The sequence below is a fragment of the Nerophis lumbriciformis genome, linkage group LG27 (genome assembly GCF_033978685.3).
Source record: "Nerophis lumbriciformis linkage group LG27, RoL_Nlum_v2.1, whole genome shotgun sequence".
NCBI lineage: Eukaryota > Metazoa > Chordata > Actinopteri > Syngnathiformes > Syngnathidae > Nerophis > Nerophis lumbriciformis.
In genome coordinates, this window is record NC_084574.2 from 11,038,309 (window position 1) to 11,056,831 (window position 18,523).

The 18,523-nt window shown below is 40.6% G+C and overlaps 1 protein-coding gene across 5 annotated transcripts in view; it reads left to right on the forward strand.

Annotated features, from left to right (window-relative positions):
• The window catches only part of arhgap10 (Rho GTPase activating protein 10), a 184,494-nt gene that overhangs the window by 105,091 nt on the left and 60,880 nt on the right, over positions 1–18,523 (forward strand). For all 5 annotated transcript variants that reach the window (XM_061922885.2, XM_061922881.2, XM_061922886.2 and 2 more), the window contains exons 19-20: positions 8,540–8,681; positions 13,304–13,451. In XM_061922885.2, coding sequence (XP_061778869.1) covers positions 8,540–8,681; positions 13,304–13,451 — 290 coding nt within the window. The remainder of the gene's footprint in view (positions 1–8,539; positions 8,682–13,303; positions 13,452–18,523) is intronic.

Below are 18,523 nucleotides of genomic sequence, written 5' to 3' on the forward strand. Positions count from 1 at the left end.
AAAATTAAAATTGTGAAAAACATATTAAACGTAAATATTTGAACTCACAATTTGTAGCACTGATTCAACGCCGTATAAGCCAGCGGTACTGCTCGTAGTCTGTTGATTCCAGCGGAAATGGCGGGCATTTCCCCATTTCATCCCTGGGACAGCTGAGTTAGCTTCCGGGGTTGGTCGACGTGGTCTCACAAGATGTAGTTTCTCTTTAAATATCCTTCCTGAAAATGGCCTTGCAAATATATATATGCCACCTAATCAACCTAATCTCCTTCTTTGTGGGTTAAAAAAGTGAGTATCTGTGATTTCTCTGCTGGCCCGATGGCTAACGTGAGGCCAGATAGAAGGCCTTACTGACAACAACTCGTGATCTCATTGGCTATCGCAATTATCTATCAACTGTATGTGGCCGTTCACTTACAGTGCACAGACATTGTTGATTCTGAAGGCAGATTTGGTACAGCATGGCAACATAAGCTAGCTGAATTCTGATTGGATATATAAAATAATATATCATCTCTATATAAAAACAACAGCACTGGAAGGAGCATAATATGACATGAAGAGAATATGAATACTTTTAGATATTTAGGGAAAGTCAATTAAAAAAAATACTTTTATCTTTAATTATGATCATGATTTCTGGTTATGTTAGGCCAGCTGAGAAGGCCTTACTGGCCCTGACGGCCCACCACTGTATTTTGACCAAGGTATAATGCAGAGTTACAGTTTCAACCTTGTTCAATCAATCAATCAATCAATCAATCAAAGTTGATTTATATAGCCCAAAAGCACAAGTGCCACATTGTCATCCTCTGCTCACATCCCACATCAGGGCAAGAAAAAACTCAACCCAATGGGATTACAATGAGATACCTTGGAGGAGACCGCAGTTGTGGGGACAAGGACTAGATCTATTGTATTACCGTTGCGATGCGTGGGTTCATTTATTATTTGTGTAAGACCACAGCTGTCAACTATAATCTTAGCGGCACGCACGGAGGGTCTGATGGGGTATTCATATGGATATTAAAATCCCCCATTATAATTATATTATCTGCATGCGTCACTCGATCAGCAACAAACTGAAAATTCACTGATAAAGTGAGAATAGGGCCGAGGGGTGCGGTAGATAACAGCCAGGTAGAGAGGCAGCGGTGTGACAGACCTCACAGTGAGCACCTCAAATGATTTATATTTATCACTTAGGTTTGGGGTAGGGTTAAGGTTTTCATTGTATATTAGTGCGACCCCTCCACCCCTTTTAAGAGGACGGGCAATATAATTAGGAGGAAATGCCTCGTTAAGCAGGTGCAATGGACGACGAGTGGATCTAGCATAATATTGTGAGAGTCCAGTCCATAGTGGATCTAACATACTATTGTGAGAGTCCAGTCCATAGTGGATCTAACATAATAGTGTGAGAGTCCAGTCCATAGTGGATCTAACATAATAGTGTAAGAGTCCAGTCCATAGTGGATCTAACTAATAGTGTGAGAGTCCAGTCCATAGTGGATCGAACTAATAGTGTGAGAGTCCAGTCCATACTGGATCTAACATAATAGTGTGAGAGTCCAGTCCATAGTGGATCTAGTAGCAGCAGTGCTTCCTCATCCTTAACCCTGAATTAGGGAGAAATGTAATGCTAGCATCCAAACCGTGACTCTGTCGTTTTCCACTCTTAGAGGCCGTAAACGTCAACCCCAATCCCAGATATTGATGCTGGATTTATGTCAAGAAGCCCGTCATTCATATCCTTTGCATGAAAAAGCGTTATAGATGCCGCATGCTTTAAAACGACATGCAACATGGCTGTGTATTGTATAATCTCTCAAAAGCATCGTACTGTGTCACACCTCAAAGGAAGGAAGAGGGAAAAAAGGTTTTAGATTAGTTTTCTAATCTGTTTGGAGCAGCGCTGAGATCTGTTAGTGTGCCAATTCAGAGCTTTTAGTGTTTAGTGTGCTGTTTATTCCCCATCAGCCTCATTAAAGGAATGATGTAAATACAAGTCTGCCTGCTCACAAATCTACAGTCAAGTTTTAGAGAATGAATTTGCTTTTTGGAAATCTTTGTGGTATAGGGAACCACAAACACTAGTAGCCTAAGTTAGCTGTTTGCTATTCACGTGATGGAAGTAATGTTAATGATTGGAATTTTATAAGAAAAAATTATTTTATAAATGTATTCGTTCAATGATAATCAGTGACTTTGATTTTTTTTTTAAAATGTTATTACTCTAAAATACAGGACAGGCAAAAGTTTGGACACACCTCATTCAATGTGTTTTCTTTATTTTCATGACTATTTACTTTGTAGATTGTCACATCAAAACTATGAATGAACTATGTGGAGTTATGTACAACTGAAAACACGTTTTATATTCTAGTTTCTTCAAAATAGCCACCCTTTGCTCTGATTACTGCTTTGCACACTCTTGGCATTCTCTCCATGAGCTTCAAGAGGTAGTCATCTGAAATGGTTTTCACTTCACAGGTGTCATAGTTTCGATGCCTTCAGTGACAATCTACAATGTCATGAAATTAAAGAAAATGTATTGAAATGAGAAGGTGTGTCTAAACTTTTGGCCTGTACTGTATATAGATGCATTGTGAAAATATTCACAATATCAAAATATTTAGTTAATTCTTTATTTAAATTTGAAATAACTGTTTTATCTGATGGTTCATTTAAAAAAAATAAAAAAAATAATTAGGGCTGTCAAATAGTTAATTTTTAAAATCAGATTGGATTAATCATGATTAATCACAGGTGATTACTCGCTTGCATAAGTAAAATTTAAGAAAAGACCCCAATATTTGTGTACAAATACAATTTTAATGTCAGCCGGGAACGCTTGTAAATGTTTTATTTGAATGCATGCCATTTATTTGCAAAACACTTGGTAACAGTTTTATCTAAAGCTCTTTCAAGCTGTATTTTGGAGTGACATTTGCCATTGAGCACACCAGTCGCTGACTCCTCACTCATTTTTGTACTGACGGTTACTGACCACGTAGCGGTTAAAGTAAAATAGATTGTACGGTCAAAACAAATTGCATGATTAATCTAAGTGTGTACATGATTAATGTGATGATTTAAAAAAAAAAAAATAACATGAGCTAACTCGCTAATTTTGACATCCCTATTACTAACCCATTATCTAAATTTGACCCCCCAAAAATATTGTTTTGGTTATTTTCATTCAAAATATTATGTTATGTTGTTTATCGGTTAAAATAAGATTTATACATCATCTTTTTTGCCATTAAAGTAGACTACTTTACAAAGGAATAATATTTTTTAGAATTCAAAAGTATTGTCCACAATTGTATTATTTTGTTATAGAATAATATTATTTTCTGTTTGTTAATAGAAACATATAATTCCAAATGTTTAGGTCGATTCGTCCATCCATCCATCCATTCTCTACCGCTTATTCCCTTTGGGGTCGCGGGGGGCGCTGGAGCCTATCTCAGCTACAATCGGGCGGAAGGCGGGGCACACCCTGGACAAGTCGCCACCTCATCACAGGGCCAACACAGATAGACAGACAACATTGACACTCACATTCACACACTAGGGCCAATTTAGTGTTGCCAATCAACCTATCCCCAGGTGCATGTCTTTGGAGGTGGGAGGAAGCCGGAGTACCCGGAGGGAACCCACGCAGTCACGGGGCGAACATGCAAACTCCACACAGAAAAATCCCGAGCCCGGGATTGAACCCAAGACTACTCAGGACCTTCGTATTGTGAGGCAGATGCACTAACCCCTCTGACAGCCGACAGTTTTCCTTCCTCCCATGCCACTTTGGTGTCCTCGGCATAACAGAAGTGTTCAAGTTGGTCAATGTAATGTTTCTTCCAAGCGAGCCCTGGAAGAAATTTTTTTGAATTTGGTGCAGACCACTTCATTATGATGAATCATTTCTATAACCTCCAATATTTGAATGGAAATATTGGCTCAGGAACACTTCAGGAACCCACTGTTCCTGAAGTGGAACAGTGGGTTCCACTTCAGGAACCCACTGTTCCTGAAGTGGGTTCCTGAAGTGTTAAGTTAAAGCTTCCTGAAGTGTTAAGTTAAAGCTCTTCTATGCAAAACGAAAGCCATTTATCAACAATATGGTTCCGGATCCGTGCGTCCACCATTTGACTTGTATTTTACTGCCTCATCTAGGGATGTCCCGATCCAGGTTTTTGCACTTCCGATCCGATACCGATATTGTTTTTGCATTTCCGATCCGATACCGATACTGACCGATACTGGCCTATCCGAGCATGTATTAAAGTTTAAAGTTATTTAGCCTACTTAGTTGTCAGAATCATGTTGAAAAGGGTTTTAGTACTCTTGATAACAACTAGCCAGCTGAATTAGGGGAGTTTGAATAATACACAATGGTTGGTAACAAGAAACTGACCTGTTTATTCAAGGATAAACACAAAATAGACAAAATTATACATGACAAACAGAAATGGCAATGATGACGAAAACTGTTTTCTCTGTCGTGTCCGTGTGTCGAAAATTGTTATGCGCTTATTTTTTTATTTGATTTTGTGCGTGGCATAGATTTGCTATGCGCAGAGGACGCTTAAACAGTGCGCAATTGCACAGGCGAGCACCTTAGAGGGAGCGTTGCTCGCACGGCTGCGCTAGCATCACAGCTAACGTTAGCCATGCTGCTACCTCTCTGCTCGGGGAGGACGTATACGTATGTGACGTATGACGTGACAGTATGTGACGTATGACGTGACGGTATGTGACGTGTGTAAGAAGGCGCACTTGCTATCTGTGAGAGGGAGACACAGGAAAGAGTGAGAAGAGCCTGTCGTGTAATGCCAGCAGCTAGAAGCAACTGCGTGATAATTCACAAACCTGTGGATATGTTGAAGGTGTGCTGGAAAATGCGGAACGGAAATTAGGGAGAAGCAGAAAAGTGGAATGTATTATTTAAATCGGTGCTTTGGAAAACACGGACCGGAGTTTTTTTTAAAACTGGATCTGGATCGGCATTTTCCCATGCCTTGCCGATACGCAATTTTTGGCAAATATCGGCAGCCGATCCGATCCAAATATCGGATCGGGACATCCCTAGTCTCATCTCTGTATCTCACTGTTAAGTCTTTTTTTTTTTTAAGTTGTCTTTTTTTAGGATCCATATGCAGGGTCTTACAGGGTCACTAAGGTTTTAAGGTTGCAGAATTACCTTACCTGGCCCGGACACGGAAAGGATTGACAGATTGATGGCTAGGTCGATTCGTGAACTTGTTATATTGCAACTTGGAGGCTCTACTTTTTCCAGCATTTTTCAATGCGGCAAAAGATGCGAATCCAGGCTTTATTCCCCACACTTTTGCCAACATTGCGGGATAAGGTATCTTTTTTTCTGTGTGTTTTCTAACACTCTTAGTGAATAATACATGAATCCCAGGCATATGCAGACGTATCTATAAATGTGTACAGTGTGGTGCGGATCCAAATTAGGATGGTTCGGCCTTGGAACTGGTTGGCTCTCTGCTGAGAGATAACCTAGTTGGAAAAAATAATTTTTCTTTCTTTCAACAAACTGGACTGGACTCTGATGGAATGAAATGAGCAGGTTCTGGACTCAAGGAGGTTTGTCCAGAGTTGTGTTTACATACAAACTGTCAGAAGTGGAGTTTAAAGAGAATAGGTGCGCCGAGGAAAGGAAGCCTCGGCAGAGAGGATCACAGAGAGGAGGGAGGATGGAGGCTCGCCGGTTGCGGCTAGAGAAAGTGGCAGAGAAAGCGAGAGCGAGTGTGAACAGGCGAGGCAGACGCAGAGGAGGGATGGCATGAGAGAGAAAGTTTGTTGGAGCAAGGCAGAGACGGGGAGAAAAAAAAAAGTGAGAAATGTGATATGGCTGAGATGCTGGGCTGCCTCTCAGTGCAGATGGAGGTGAATGTAAAACACTGCTGCTATGCTATCAGAGGCTATTGACAGTCTGAAGTTGGACTCGGCAGTGTGGAAAGTTACTTGTCTGTCCAACCTCCAGCACGCTCCTGCATCCAGGAGGCCCTCCCTGCATTTTAACTAGCTGTGTGCATCATACGTCCATCTATTGATTCACCACCGTTTGGAAAGTTGTTCATACGCAATCTGAGAAGAGATGGACCCATATGTGTTGTTCAGGGCCGATACCGATTGATTGTAGTCAAGGAGGCCGATAAATATTCATTTGCAACATTTAAACATGAAGATTATATTTCAGTAAACAGCTGGACAAGGCTTTAAGTTTTTTTTAACATGATTTTTTAGAAAATGTCCAATTAGTAGCGACATAATGTGTTAAGCGGCGCACCAAAAAAGTTATTTCGAAGTATGAGGAACATTTTTTTTAACAGGTCACATCATTCCCTTTGCGGAGTATAGGACATATTTCCGCTTCTACTGTTGTATATCAGGGGTGTCAAACTCGTTTTCATTGAGGGCCACATTGCAGTTTTGTCTGCCCTCAGAGGGCCGCTTGTAACATTATTAAAAGAAACATACAGTACATGTATAAGTTAAAGTTAAAGTACCAATGATTGTCACACACACACTAGGTGTGGCGAAATGGTTATCTGCATTTGACCCATCACCCTTGATCAACCCCTGGGAGGTGAGGGGAGCAGTGAGCAGCAGCAGTGGCCGCGCCCGGGAATAATTTTTTTGGTGATTTAACCCCCAATTCCAACCCTTGATGCTGAGTGCCAAGCAGGGAGGTAATGGGTCCCATTTTTATAGTCTTTGGTATGACTCGGCCAGGGATTGATAGGGTTAGGGGTTAGGGTGATTTGCTGCATGATTACCTATACATTTGAATAGTAAATGTATATTTTACCTACACTGTAAGAAAAACAAATCTATGGATTTTGCAGTCCAAAAAATGGCATAAATTTACCCAAAAAATTTACGGTAAAATGGTCGCACACTATTTTGCTGTAAAATTCTGCTGATTGAGCTGCCAGATTTTTTTATTTTATTTTTTTGCATAAAAAATATGGTTGCTGTTTTTTTTTACGGTAGGATTCTGAAGACTGAGTTTTTTTATTTTTATTTTTATTTATTATTATTTTTATTTAATATATTGTCATGTTTAAAGTGTACAATTTGATGGATAACTTGCTTTGAAATTATAGGTTAGGCAGATATTTATGCATGTAATTACCCCAAAAATGTTTTGAATGTATGATAATATAATATTGGTTGCATTATTAGATAGATAAAGTTTAAAAGATATATAACTGCATGCAACACATGTTTTTTTTTCTTTCAAAATAGAAAAAGAAAGAAAGAAAGTACTTTATTGATACATATTATTTCCAGGCTTTCACGGGCCATTCAAAATGATGTGGTGGGCCCGATCTGGCCCCCTGGCCTTGACTTTGACACCTGTGTTGTATATTATTTATCTTCTCTTTTGTTAATAGAAACAAACCATAAATTGTCACGTAAACAGAAAAAACATGGCTGACAGCATTAATTTAGGGCACTTCCTTGACTCCCACCCCGCCATTTAACATCAATTCAGTAGCTTTTACATAATCGGTAGTGATGGGTAATTGGTTGAAATAATATTTAGATTTCATCTTTTTTTCAATTAAAGTAGATTGTTTTACACATTAATAATATTAGGAAAAAAACTATTTAACATAAATTCAGTAGCTTTTATATAATCGGTAGTGATGGGTAATTGGTTGAAATAGTGTCATATTTCATCTTTTTTATTTATTGATTGATTTTATAGATTGTTTTTAATTTTATAGATTTTTTTTTACTTTTTGTATTTATTTTTTATTAGCTGTTTGCTAATTGCAGTAGATTGTTTTACACTTGAATAACAATATTATAAAAAAAAAACATCCATCCATTTTTCCGCCGCTTATCCGAGGCCGGGTCAGCAATCTCAGCAGAGATACCCAGACTTCCCTGTCCCCTGCCACCTCCTCTAGTTCCACCGGGGGCGGGGGGACACCGAGGCGTTCCCAGGCCAGCTGTGAGACATAATCTCTCCAGCGTGTCCGAGGTCTGTGCGTCGATTCGAATAAATCACAAGTAATCAGACTTCCGAATGAACAGTCAAGTAAACCTAACCTCCTTGGTGGAGGTATTGGTGGCGCTCCTTAGCTATGCTTTGGACTATGGGTGCGAATCTTTGGGCACCGAACAATTCAATCGGATTCAGATTCCTGAGGTGACAATTCCACTCAGAATCGATGCTCATTTCAACTCGATTCTCAATTTGGATCGAGTCTTGCAATGTAAAGTGTGGACACACCTTCTCATCCAATGTGTTTTCTTTATTTTCATGACTATCTATATATATATATATATATATATATATATATATATATATATAGATATATATAGATAGTCATGAAAATAAAGAAAACACATATATATATATATATATATTTATATATATATATATATAACAGTATATATATATATATATATATATATAATAAATAACTTTTTTTTTTGTAAATTATTAATCAATATAGAATTGGGTTAAATAATGCATTGTGTGTTTCAGATCTTTTCCGATGCTCCCGAGTCATGCCCCCTTTCAACCCCTGCCCCAGTTCTCTGCGCTCCCACCAGGCAGTCCAAGAAGATGAATAGGCAGAACCGTCCCCTGGCTGTCTACAATCCACAATCCCTGGACATTCAGACCGGTACGCTAATGTTTGCATTCTATTTCTGATTCCAATCTGTACACCTGATCACGTTGCACAAGGTGGGAATTATTACCATTCAATACGACTCAAAGTAAATGATAAATACGGTTAGGATTGAGATAAACCACAGTAATCAGTATGACCGCACCATTGATTTATAGCATTTGGCCCAGGACATTTTAGTGGTTTTGCATCTGGAAGCAGTCATTTTTGGGCATGAGGGCAAACCATATAATACCTCTTTAAAAAAATAACACTGGGCCAAGACAACAAACCGTGGTATGTTATAGGTTTTCCCCTGTCCGAAGGCACCGGAAGATTTAAAGGGAAGGTGCAGGAGCTTGTGAAAAAGACAACTTTTTTTTAAACCTGCTAATGCTAATTTCAGCGATATCAAAGGCAAAGTAGAAGTGATATTTTCATGTCTACAGTAGTAGTGTCCGCATACTTGCCAACCTTGAGACCTCCAATTTCGGGAGGTGGGGGCTGGGGGCGTGGTTGGGGCGGGGGCGTGGTTAAGAGGGGAGGAGTATATTTACAGCTAGAATTCACCAAGTCAAGTATTTTATATATATATATATATATATATATATATATATATATATATATATATATATATATATATATATATATATATATATATATATATATATATATATATATATATATCTCCGCGACCCCGAAGGGAATAAGCGGTAGAAAATGGATGGATGTATGTATGTATATATATATATATATAATTAATTGACTTTCAGTGAATTCTAGCTATATATATATATATATATATATATATATATATATATATATATAAAAGAAATACTTGAATTTCAGTGTTCATTTATTTACACATAAACACACACATAACACTCATCTACTCATTGTTGAGTTAAGGGTTGAATTGTCCATCCTTGTTCTATTCTCTGTCACTATCTTTCTAACCATGCTGAACAGCCTCTCTGATGATGCATTGCTGTGTGGCACGCACAAAAGTGCTTTCATCAAATGCACTAGATGGCAGTATTGTCCTGTTTAAGAGTGTCACAACATTGCTGTTTACGGCAGACGAACTGCTTTACTGTAGACGTTGTTTATATTGTGGGAAAGCGGACTCAGGTCCGCATGGAGCTGGAGGGGGCGTGGCCTCCAGCGCCGCCTGAATTTCGGGAGATTTTCGGGAGAAAATTTGTCCCGGGAGGTTTTCGGGAGAGGCGCTGAATTTCGGGAGTCTCCCGGAAAATCCGGGAGGGTTGGCAAGTATGGCATATGAACAAAATTGAAGAATGCTCAAGCATGTTCATTTAAAGTTTTTTTTTAACACAGATAATTTTAGTTGGATTTTTTGTTTTGTTACTGTCATCGCTCAAAAAATAATAATGAATTAAGATCAATGTTGTTAGGAAATATTGCCTTAACTAAGGCTCCAATTACTTTACATCAAATATTCCACTTTTGGAGAAAAATATTTCAACATTTCTGTTTTTGCCATAAAAATGAGGCAATAAGGGACATAACACATGGACAAATTTGTTACAGTAGGAAGGGGGTTCATATGACTCCATTTGTCACGGTTTACCCGACGTATGAACAAATGGGGGGGTTCACTATCCACTTTAGCCAACAGATGGCAGTAGAGTGGTGAATATCTTAAAATGTGTTTTGTGGCAATTCCAACTTTGACGACAGCGTCAGTTGCTATGTAGAGTGGCGCTTTCCATAATTTTCAGCAGACTGCGTTGCAAAATGATAACCCCCCCCCGCCCGCCACTCCACCATCCCTTTTTCCTCACGCGAGATCCACCATACTATAAGAGCCATACTGTATGAATCCCTTCCCTACTGTAAATCGAAAGAGAGACCTGAAGTTGATCTACAGATTTAAGCGTTCAATAATACAAATTTAATAATGTTATTTTTAAAATTCAATGACTTGCGACTCTTCCGGGGTTTCGCGACCAAACTTTAGGGGGGCCTGTAGAAAGAATATTTATATTTATTGGTTTTGAAAATGCCTCCCGCATGCTTTGATTTTCAGTTTTGACACCCCTGTACTAGCAGAACCAGTGGTCAACCTTCAGCCTTTGTCTTTTAATCTCGACGCAGCTGTCATCTGGCGGAGGGTGTGTCAGTCGATTGCCAGCCAGGCATTAAAAAAAATAGACCTAAAAATTATCGATCGTCAATCTTCACCAAGACGTCACTTTGGTCACTTGATTGACATTCATGGCACCCGAGGGTCTTGTGAGATGACGCTGGCTGCTGCCAGATCATTATTAAGAAAAAATGACCGACAGGAAGGCCAGAAACACTTTTTATTTCAACAGACTCTAAAGACCGACTGCACAGTTCCTGTCTTCACAATAAAAGCCCTGCTTCATCTTGCCTGCGCTAACAAAATAAGAGTCTCATCAAGCGAGCGCACACAACCTAGAAAGCTACCGTCAATGTATTTTTCTATTGAAGCTGGACAAATAAGATGGCAAAAAGCAAGCACTTTCATGTGGTATTGGACAGAAAGGAGGACTTTTTTCTCCTCTATTTGAAAATGTGGACGTTATCATCACTACTGTCTGGTTCCTATCAATGCAAGTCATCACAATCATACCAACTTATATTCTTAATGTTAAACATGCTTGTATTACCATTAAAGGGGAACATTATCACAATTTCAGAATTGTTAAAAACCATTAAAAATCAGTTCCCAATGGCTTATTATATTTTTCGAAGTTTTTTTCAAAATTTTACCCATCACGCAATATCCCTAAAAAAAGCTTCAAAGTGCCTGATTTTAACCACCCGTCCATTTTCCTGTGACGTCACATAGTGAAGCCAACACAAACAAACATGGCGGAAAGAACTGCAAGCTATAGCGACATTAGCTCGGATTCAGACTCGGATTTCAGCGGCTTAAGCGATTCAACAGATTACGAATGTATTGAAACGGATGGTTGTAGTGTGGAGGCAGGTAGCGAAAACGAAATTGAAGAAGAAACTGAAGCTATTGAGCCATATCGGTTTGAACCGTATGCAAGCGAAACCGACGAAAATGACACGACAGTCAGCGACACGGGAGAAAGCGAGGACGAATTTGGCGACCACCTTCTAACCAATGATTGGTATGTGTTTGTTTGGCATTAAAGGAAACTAACAACTATGAACTAGGTTTCATCATCATCATCATCATCATCATCATCATCATCAGCCGTTGTCAGTCCACTGCTGGACGAAAGCCTCAGCATGTTTCTGCCATAGTGAACGATCTCTAGCTGCTCCCTGCCACTGCACTGTTCCCTTTGGAACGGCTGGGGACTGGGGGCCGTCTTCTTGGCGTACTTTTCATGCTGGTTATTAGCCTACACCTTCCACGCTGGCTTGGTGCGGGTTGGAATATCAGAGATCCTTCTCCTAGACTAATTGCCTTACTGGGCTGTTGAACTTAGTCTGTCCTGTTGGTTGTCCGCGCCCCAATTACCCAGGGACCCGCTCAGCTTTATGGCGCTGACCGTCCGCCAGTCACAAGAGAAGGTGCAAACGGTTCTTTGTGTGCATTTTATAGACGTTAGTTGGGACTCACTAACCCCACACACAACCTCCCATCTCATGAACTAGGTTTACAGCATATGAAATACATTTGGCAACAACATGCACTTTGAGAGTGCAGACAGCCCAATCATCAATTAATATATTCTGTAGACATACCCTCATCCGCGCTCTTTTCCTGAAAGCTGATCTGTCCAGTTTTGGAGTTGATGTCAGCAGGCCAGGGAAGCTAGGGTCGATAGCTCGCTCGTCTGCGGGAACAAACTGCCAGCCATTTCTTGCCGTGCTAGCGAGGTCCTTTGTCCCTGAATTGCTCACACACTCCGGCAGATTCAATGGGGGTCTGGCGGCAGATTTCTTTGACTTTATCGTTGGAAATGCATCTGCTTTGAGTGTCGCAGGATATCCACACATTCTTGCCATCTCTGTCGTAGCATAGCTTTCGTCGGTAAAGTGTGCGGAACAAACGTCCAATTTCTTGCCACTTTCGCATCTTTGGGCCACTGGTGCAACTTGAATCCGGCCCTGTTCGTGTTGTTACACCCTCCGACAACACACCGACGAGGCATGATGTCTCCAAGGTACGGAAAACAGTCGAAAAAACGGAAAATAACAGAGCTGATTTGACTCGGTGTTTGAGAAAATGGCGGATTGCTTCCTGATGTGAGAGTGAATATTAGAAAGGTGTTTAATTTGCCAAAATTCACCCATTTAGAGTTCGAAAATCGGTTAAAAAAATATATGGTCTTTTTTTCTGCAACATCAAGGTATATATTGACGCTTACATAGGTCTGGTGATAATGTTCCCCTTTAAACACCTTTTAACTTGTTAACAAAAAGTCTCTTTCATAAATAAATAAATAAATAAATAAATATAAATGATATATATGAATGAGGTAGATTCCCTCCACTTGGTCCATTGAAAAGTAGCTCTCCTGCAGAAAAAGTGTGGCAACCCATGATCTGGATTTATTTTTATTAATAATGCAGCTTTTAGAACTTTCCTGGTATGTACCGGTACTTGTTGAAGCTGTAATTAATAATGAAGTAATTTCTCCCCTCTCACCTATTGTTGTTCTCAGTGTGCGACCTCGCCAACGACGAAACATCTATGGGCAGCAATGAGTCCGTGTCGTCCCAGTCTTCAACCGCTTCTGTGCCGGAGACGCCGTCGGACAAGGGCGACCACGTCCCGCTGAGCACCAGCCTCTCCTCAGGCAGCAACTCCAGGTCGGTGAGCCCCCACCCGCCACCTGCATCCACCGTCCGCCGCCACGGCCCAACTTGTGTTGAATGCTGATGAATTGTATCTTCACGCTTCGTATCCTTCTTGTGCTGTGTCATGTCTGCAAATTCACCTTGAAATCTTTACTCATTCGCCCTCCCTGACTCCCGTCAGTGCCTGACGCGGGATAGATAATAGGCTTCCTCTGTTTTCACCCCTCTCTGCCTCGCAAAAATATGCAATAGTCCACTCAGTGGCCTAGTGGTTAGAGTGTCCGCCCTGAGATCGGTAGGTTGTGAGTTCAAACCCCGGCCGAGTCATACCAAAGACTATAAAAAAAATGGGACCCATTACCTCCCTGCTTGGCACTCAGCATCAAGGGTTGGAATTGGGGGTTAAATCACCAAAATGATTCCCGGGCGCGGCCACCGCTGCTGCCCACTGCTCCCCTCACCTCCCAGGGGGTGATCAAGGGTGATGGGTCAAATGCAGAGAATAATCTCGCCACACCTAGTGTGTGTGTGACAATCATTGGTACTTTAACTTTTTAACTTTTAACTTCCTGTGAAGCCTCGCCAAGTTTCAGAAAATATTAAGTGGTGCTATTACTATTGGCATAAATACAGATAATTATTATTGAGGACGCCAAATGCTTCAAACCGCAGAGTCTCCAATAGTTTCGAAGTGTGTGGTCTACAAAAGCAAATACATGCGGCAGTCTGTAATAGAGATCAACCGATTTTTTTTCAGGGCCGATACCGATTATTGGTGATCAAGAAGGCCTATAACCAAAATTTGGAGCTAGCATATATTTGCAGTAAAAGTTATTTATACATTAATAGTTTGTCAGTAAACCGCTGCACAAGGCTTTAAGTTTTTTTTTTTTTTTTACTTTTTAGGAAACGGTGAACCAGTAGCAACATAATGTTTTATGTAGCACTAATGTGGTTAATTTAGCATTAAAAAAACTACAGCAGATTCCATCAATCAATCAATCAAAGTGTATTTATATAGCCCTTAATCACAAGTGTCTCAAAGGGCTGCACAAGTCACAACGACATCCTCTGCTCAGATCTCACATCAGGGCAAGAAAAGACTCAACCCAATGGGGAAAAATGAGAAACCTCGGAGGGGACCATAGTTGTGGGGACAGGGACTAGATCTATTGTATTACCGTTGCGATGCCTGGGTTCATTTATTATTTGTGTAAGACCACAGCTATCAATTATAGTCTGAGCGGCACGCACGGAGGGTCTGATGGGATATTCATATGGATATTAAAATCCCCCATTATAATTATATTATCTGCGTGCGTCACTCAATCAGCAACAAACTGAAAATTCACTGATAAAGTGAGAATAGGGCCAAGGGGTGCAGTAGATAACAGTCAGGTAGAGAGGCAGCGGTGTGACAGACCTCATAGTAAGCACCTCAAATGATTTATATCTATTACTTAGGTTAGGGGTAAGGTTAAGGTTTTCATTGTATATTAATGCGACCCCTCCTCCCCTTTTAAGGGGACGGGCAATATAGTTAGGAGGAAATGCCTCGTTAAGCAGGAAAAATTAATCTGGTTTGAGCCAGGTTTCTCTGAGACCAATGACTTTAAGATTGTTGTCTCTAATCAAATCAAATCTCTCTCACCTCATTAACTAATAACATTTGGGAGACAATGATCTGTTGTTTAAAAAGCCCATAATATAGGTAGTGGGCTGTTTTGAGGAATTTTTGTTCATGTTATTAACTGTTTTGTTAACTGTGATTTCACAAACACCTTTTATTACGTGTGTCTCAGAGGAGCATCAACATTGGCATTTCAAAATATGGGAAATCCAATACACATCACAATAACTTGCCATCTACTCAATTTTATAGCAGTTTATGGATCTCATTGTATCCTCCTGAGAACTAGCACCCTCTGCGGTGGACGAGGCTATTTTTTTCCCCCCAAAATAAAAAATAAATGGCCGAAAAACAAATATACACTGCAGAGGACTCTGGTTCTTAGGAAAATATGCAAGCTAGCGATTCCCCCCTACATGCTTTCCAACATAGGTGACGTGGTGCTGGAGGATGGAAAGAGCAAAACCCAAGAGGAGGGTATTAAATCTCAGCTCTTATTTGCCCGGGAGACAGGTGGCCGCACGTTGTCTGTGTAAATCGTATTGACATTGGGGAAGATATTCATCTTGTTTACCACACCCTCTCTCACAGCCACAGCCCCTGTCCCTTTATGAAGACTTCCGCCGTATGTCACCGGGTGTCACCCTGGCTTTGTTCACTCATAAATTGCAGCGTGTGCGAGATGGCGGAGATCTGTTAGCGCGAGTAAGGAGTGGAAGCTTCAGCTTCTGTCTGAGCCGAAAGGGGCTCTCAGGTACATCCAGTCGAATATTTTATCCACATAAACAATACCCTGGAAGACGAAAGTTTAGTCTGCCGCCAGGCCGCATGCAGACACAGCCTGTCTTGAATTTACTCTAACAATGTTATCTATTTTTCACATCAATCCAAGGTAGGTTGGCTTCAAAGGTCAGGGTGAGTCCATTAGGCCACATTCACACATGACGTCTAATTCACATGTTATGTGGTCTACATAACATGTAAAGGTGGTTCTTTGGTCAAAATGTTGCATAGATGATGTTTTACAGATCATCTTCCAGTCGCTTCAGGATGCGCCGTTTTGTGGGCAGTCTTATTTACGTGGCTCACCTTCGACAGCGTCTTCTCCCCGTCATCTTTGTTGTAGCGGTGTAGCGTGCAAGGACGGGAGTGGAAGAAGTGTCAAAAGATGTTTTAAACTGTTTTAATGACATTCAGACTTCACTTCAATCAATAACGGAGCAGCATCTCCTCATCCGTGGCTCACTAGTTCAAAAACGCCGGAAATGTGAAAAACCGTCCGACCGGAACTCTAATAACTAAAGTTCCTTGGGTGAATAATGTAAACTCACTACACCGGTATGTTTTAGCGCTTTCATGGCGAGTTTACTGACAGATATAAGTAAGAACTTTACACTACTTTATATTAGAAATGGCAACAGTGGAGGATGAATGCCACATAACAAGAAGATAGACAAAAAGAAGATTATCGACTATGGTGTCGGCACAGACTACAAAGGCGGACTCGCACACATTTTCAGGACTTATGCAGATCCCAAATACAGATCAGCAGGTACCAGAAGGTAGGAAAAGTAGCTTTTTTCATAATATTGCGAAACAAAACGCCAGATATGTCTTAACTTATACACACACAATAATAATACTCCTATGTTGAATCACAGTACAATCCATCAAGCGGTGTGGCTTCATAGCTTACCAAAGTCCTACTAAAACATTTTGATAGATTTTTGAGCGCCGTGTGTAATGTTCTATACTTTCAATTTTGGTGTTGTTTACTTGAGTCATATTGCAGTCTGTACATATCTCTTGTGTGTGATTGCCATCAACTCGTCACACATCATGTACCAAATAAAATAGCTTCAAGGTCGGTAAGCACAACCAAAATTATTCCGTCCATTAGGCGCACCGGGTTATAAGGCGCACTGTCGAGTTTTGAGAAAATGAAAGGATTTTAAGTGCGCCTTATAGTCAGAAAAATACGGTAGTCGTTGACATTCCAAAAATATGCAATGTGTAATGTGAACGCAAACTGACCCGCATGCGGTCATGACGTCACACGTGCTGCAGTGTTTACGGAAGTCAACATGGCTCCAAATCTAGTAGGTCTCAGTCTTCACGCATTTGTAGTAATTTCAAGGATTCTGTCCAATCAAAGTCAACATTTATTGACAAATAATTGATCGTAGAATATCAAGAAGGAAGAGGGCAAGCATTTTGGCTCTCAGCGTTTGTGGGACGTTTGCTGCGACGTCTGCTCCGAAGAGCGTGCCGGCGAGCAGTCGGAGAGAAGAGTGGTGGAACATTGACGTGAGTTCCTAAAAAAATATTATTTTCACTGGTATTCCGCTTATTTGTCAAATATATTGCAACCGTTTATTTTGGCGATATATTTTGACGCTTATCGCGTTTTGATGACGTATTGGTCAGATGAACGTGATCTGAACGTTAAGACTGCAGTCGAATCGTAAAAAAAGGCCTGGGAATCCGGAATTGCACTTTTCACGTTTACATGAAAAAAATCCGATACAGGTCACATGTGGGCAAAATATTCCGAATTGACCTGCAATGTGAACGAGGCTTTAGATGCATTATGTTTTCCACAGTGCTTATCACAGGACTGACACTAGTTACCCATCATCCTCTCCCAGTTGACTTATTCTTCTCCTTGCATGCTCTACCAGCAGCCCTCCAAGCCTCTGGCGGCCTGACAGCTGGGAATCATAAAACGTCGGCTTGCAGCCTATTTCCTGCCCACCCAAACCCGTCGTGGTTTGCACGCGGAGCTCAGCTGCTCAATTTGAGCCCCCCTTTTTCATTTTTTTTTTGTTATACACCAGAAATCCCATTTGCGCGCCCTTTTTTTCCTTTAGCAGAATGACACTTGATCGCCCTTCTCATCCTGTTACTGGATCTCCAAGCTGGGATTGAAAAGCAATGGATGGATGCTGCAGGGCAGGTTTCCTGTTTCCTAATTAGAAGCAGACGTCCACTTTTCTGCTGATGATTTTCTGACTGCTACTAATCTGCCAACACGGGATACTGTGTGATAACCACAGAATCTGCTGGACCCTTAGACCCTTTTTAACGCAGTCGATTTGACGTTAGATTTGTCTCAAATTGGTCAAACCTTGTAAATAATTTACAGCTAAAGTCATCAGGATTGATTGATAAAATATGTAGTATGAGTCACGGCTACTAACATCAAAACTTCCAAACATCTATCTATTTTCTACCGCTTGTCTCTTTCGGTGTCGTGGTGGGTTGGAGCCTATCCCAGCTGCAGTCGGCGGAAGGCAGGGTAGACCATGGACAAGTCGAACTTCTAAACAATAAATCAATAATAAACGTGGTTAAAGGGGAACATTATCACCAGACCTATGTAAGCGTCAATATATACCTTGATGTTGCAGAAAAAAGACCATATATTTTTTTAACCGATTTCCGAACTCTAAAT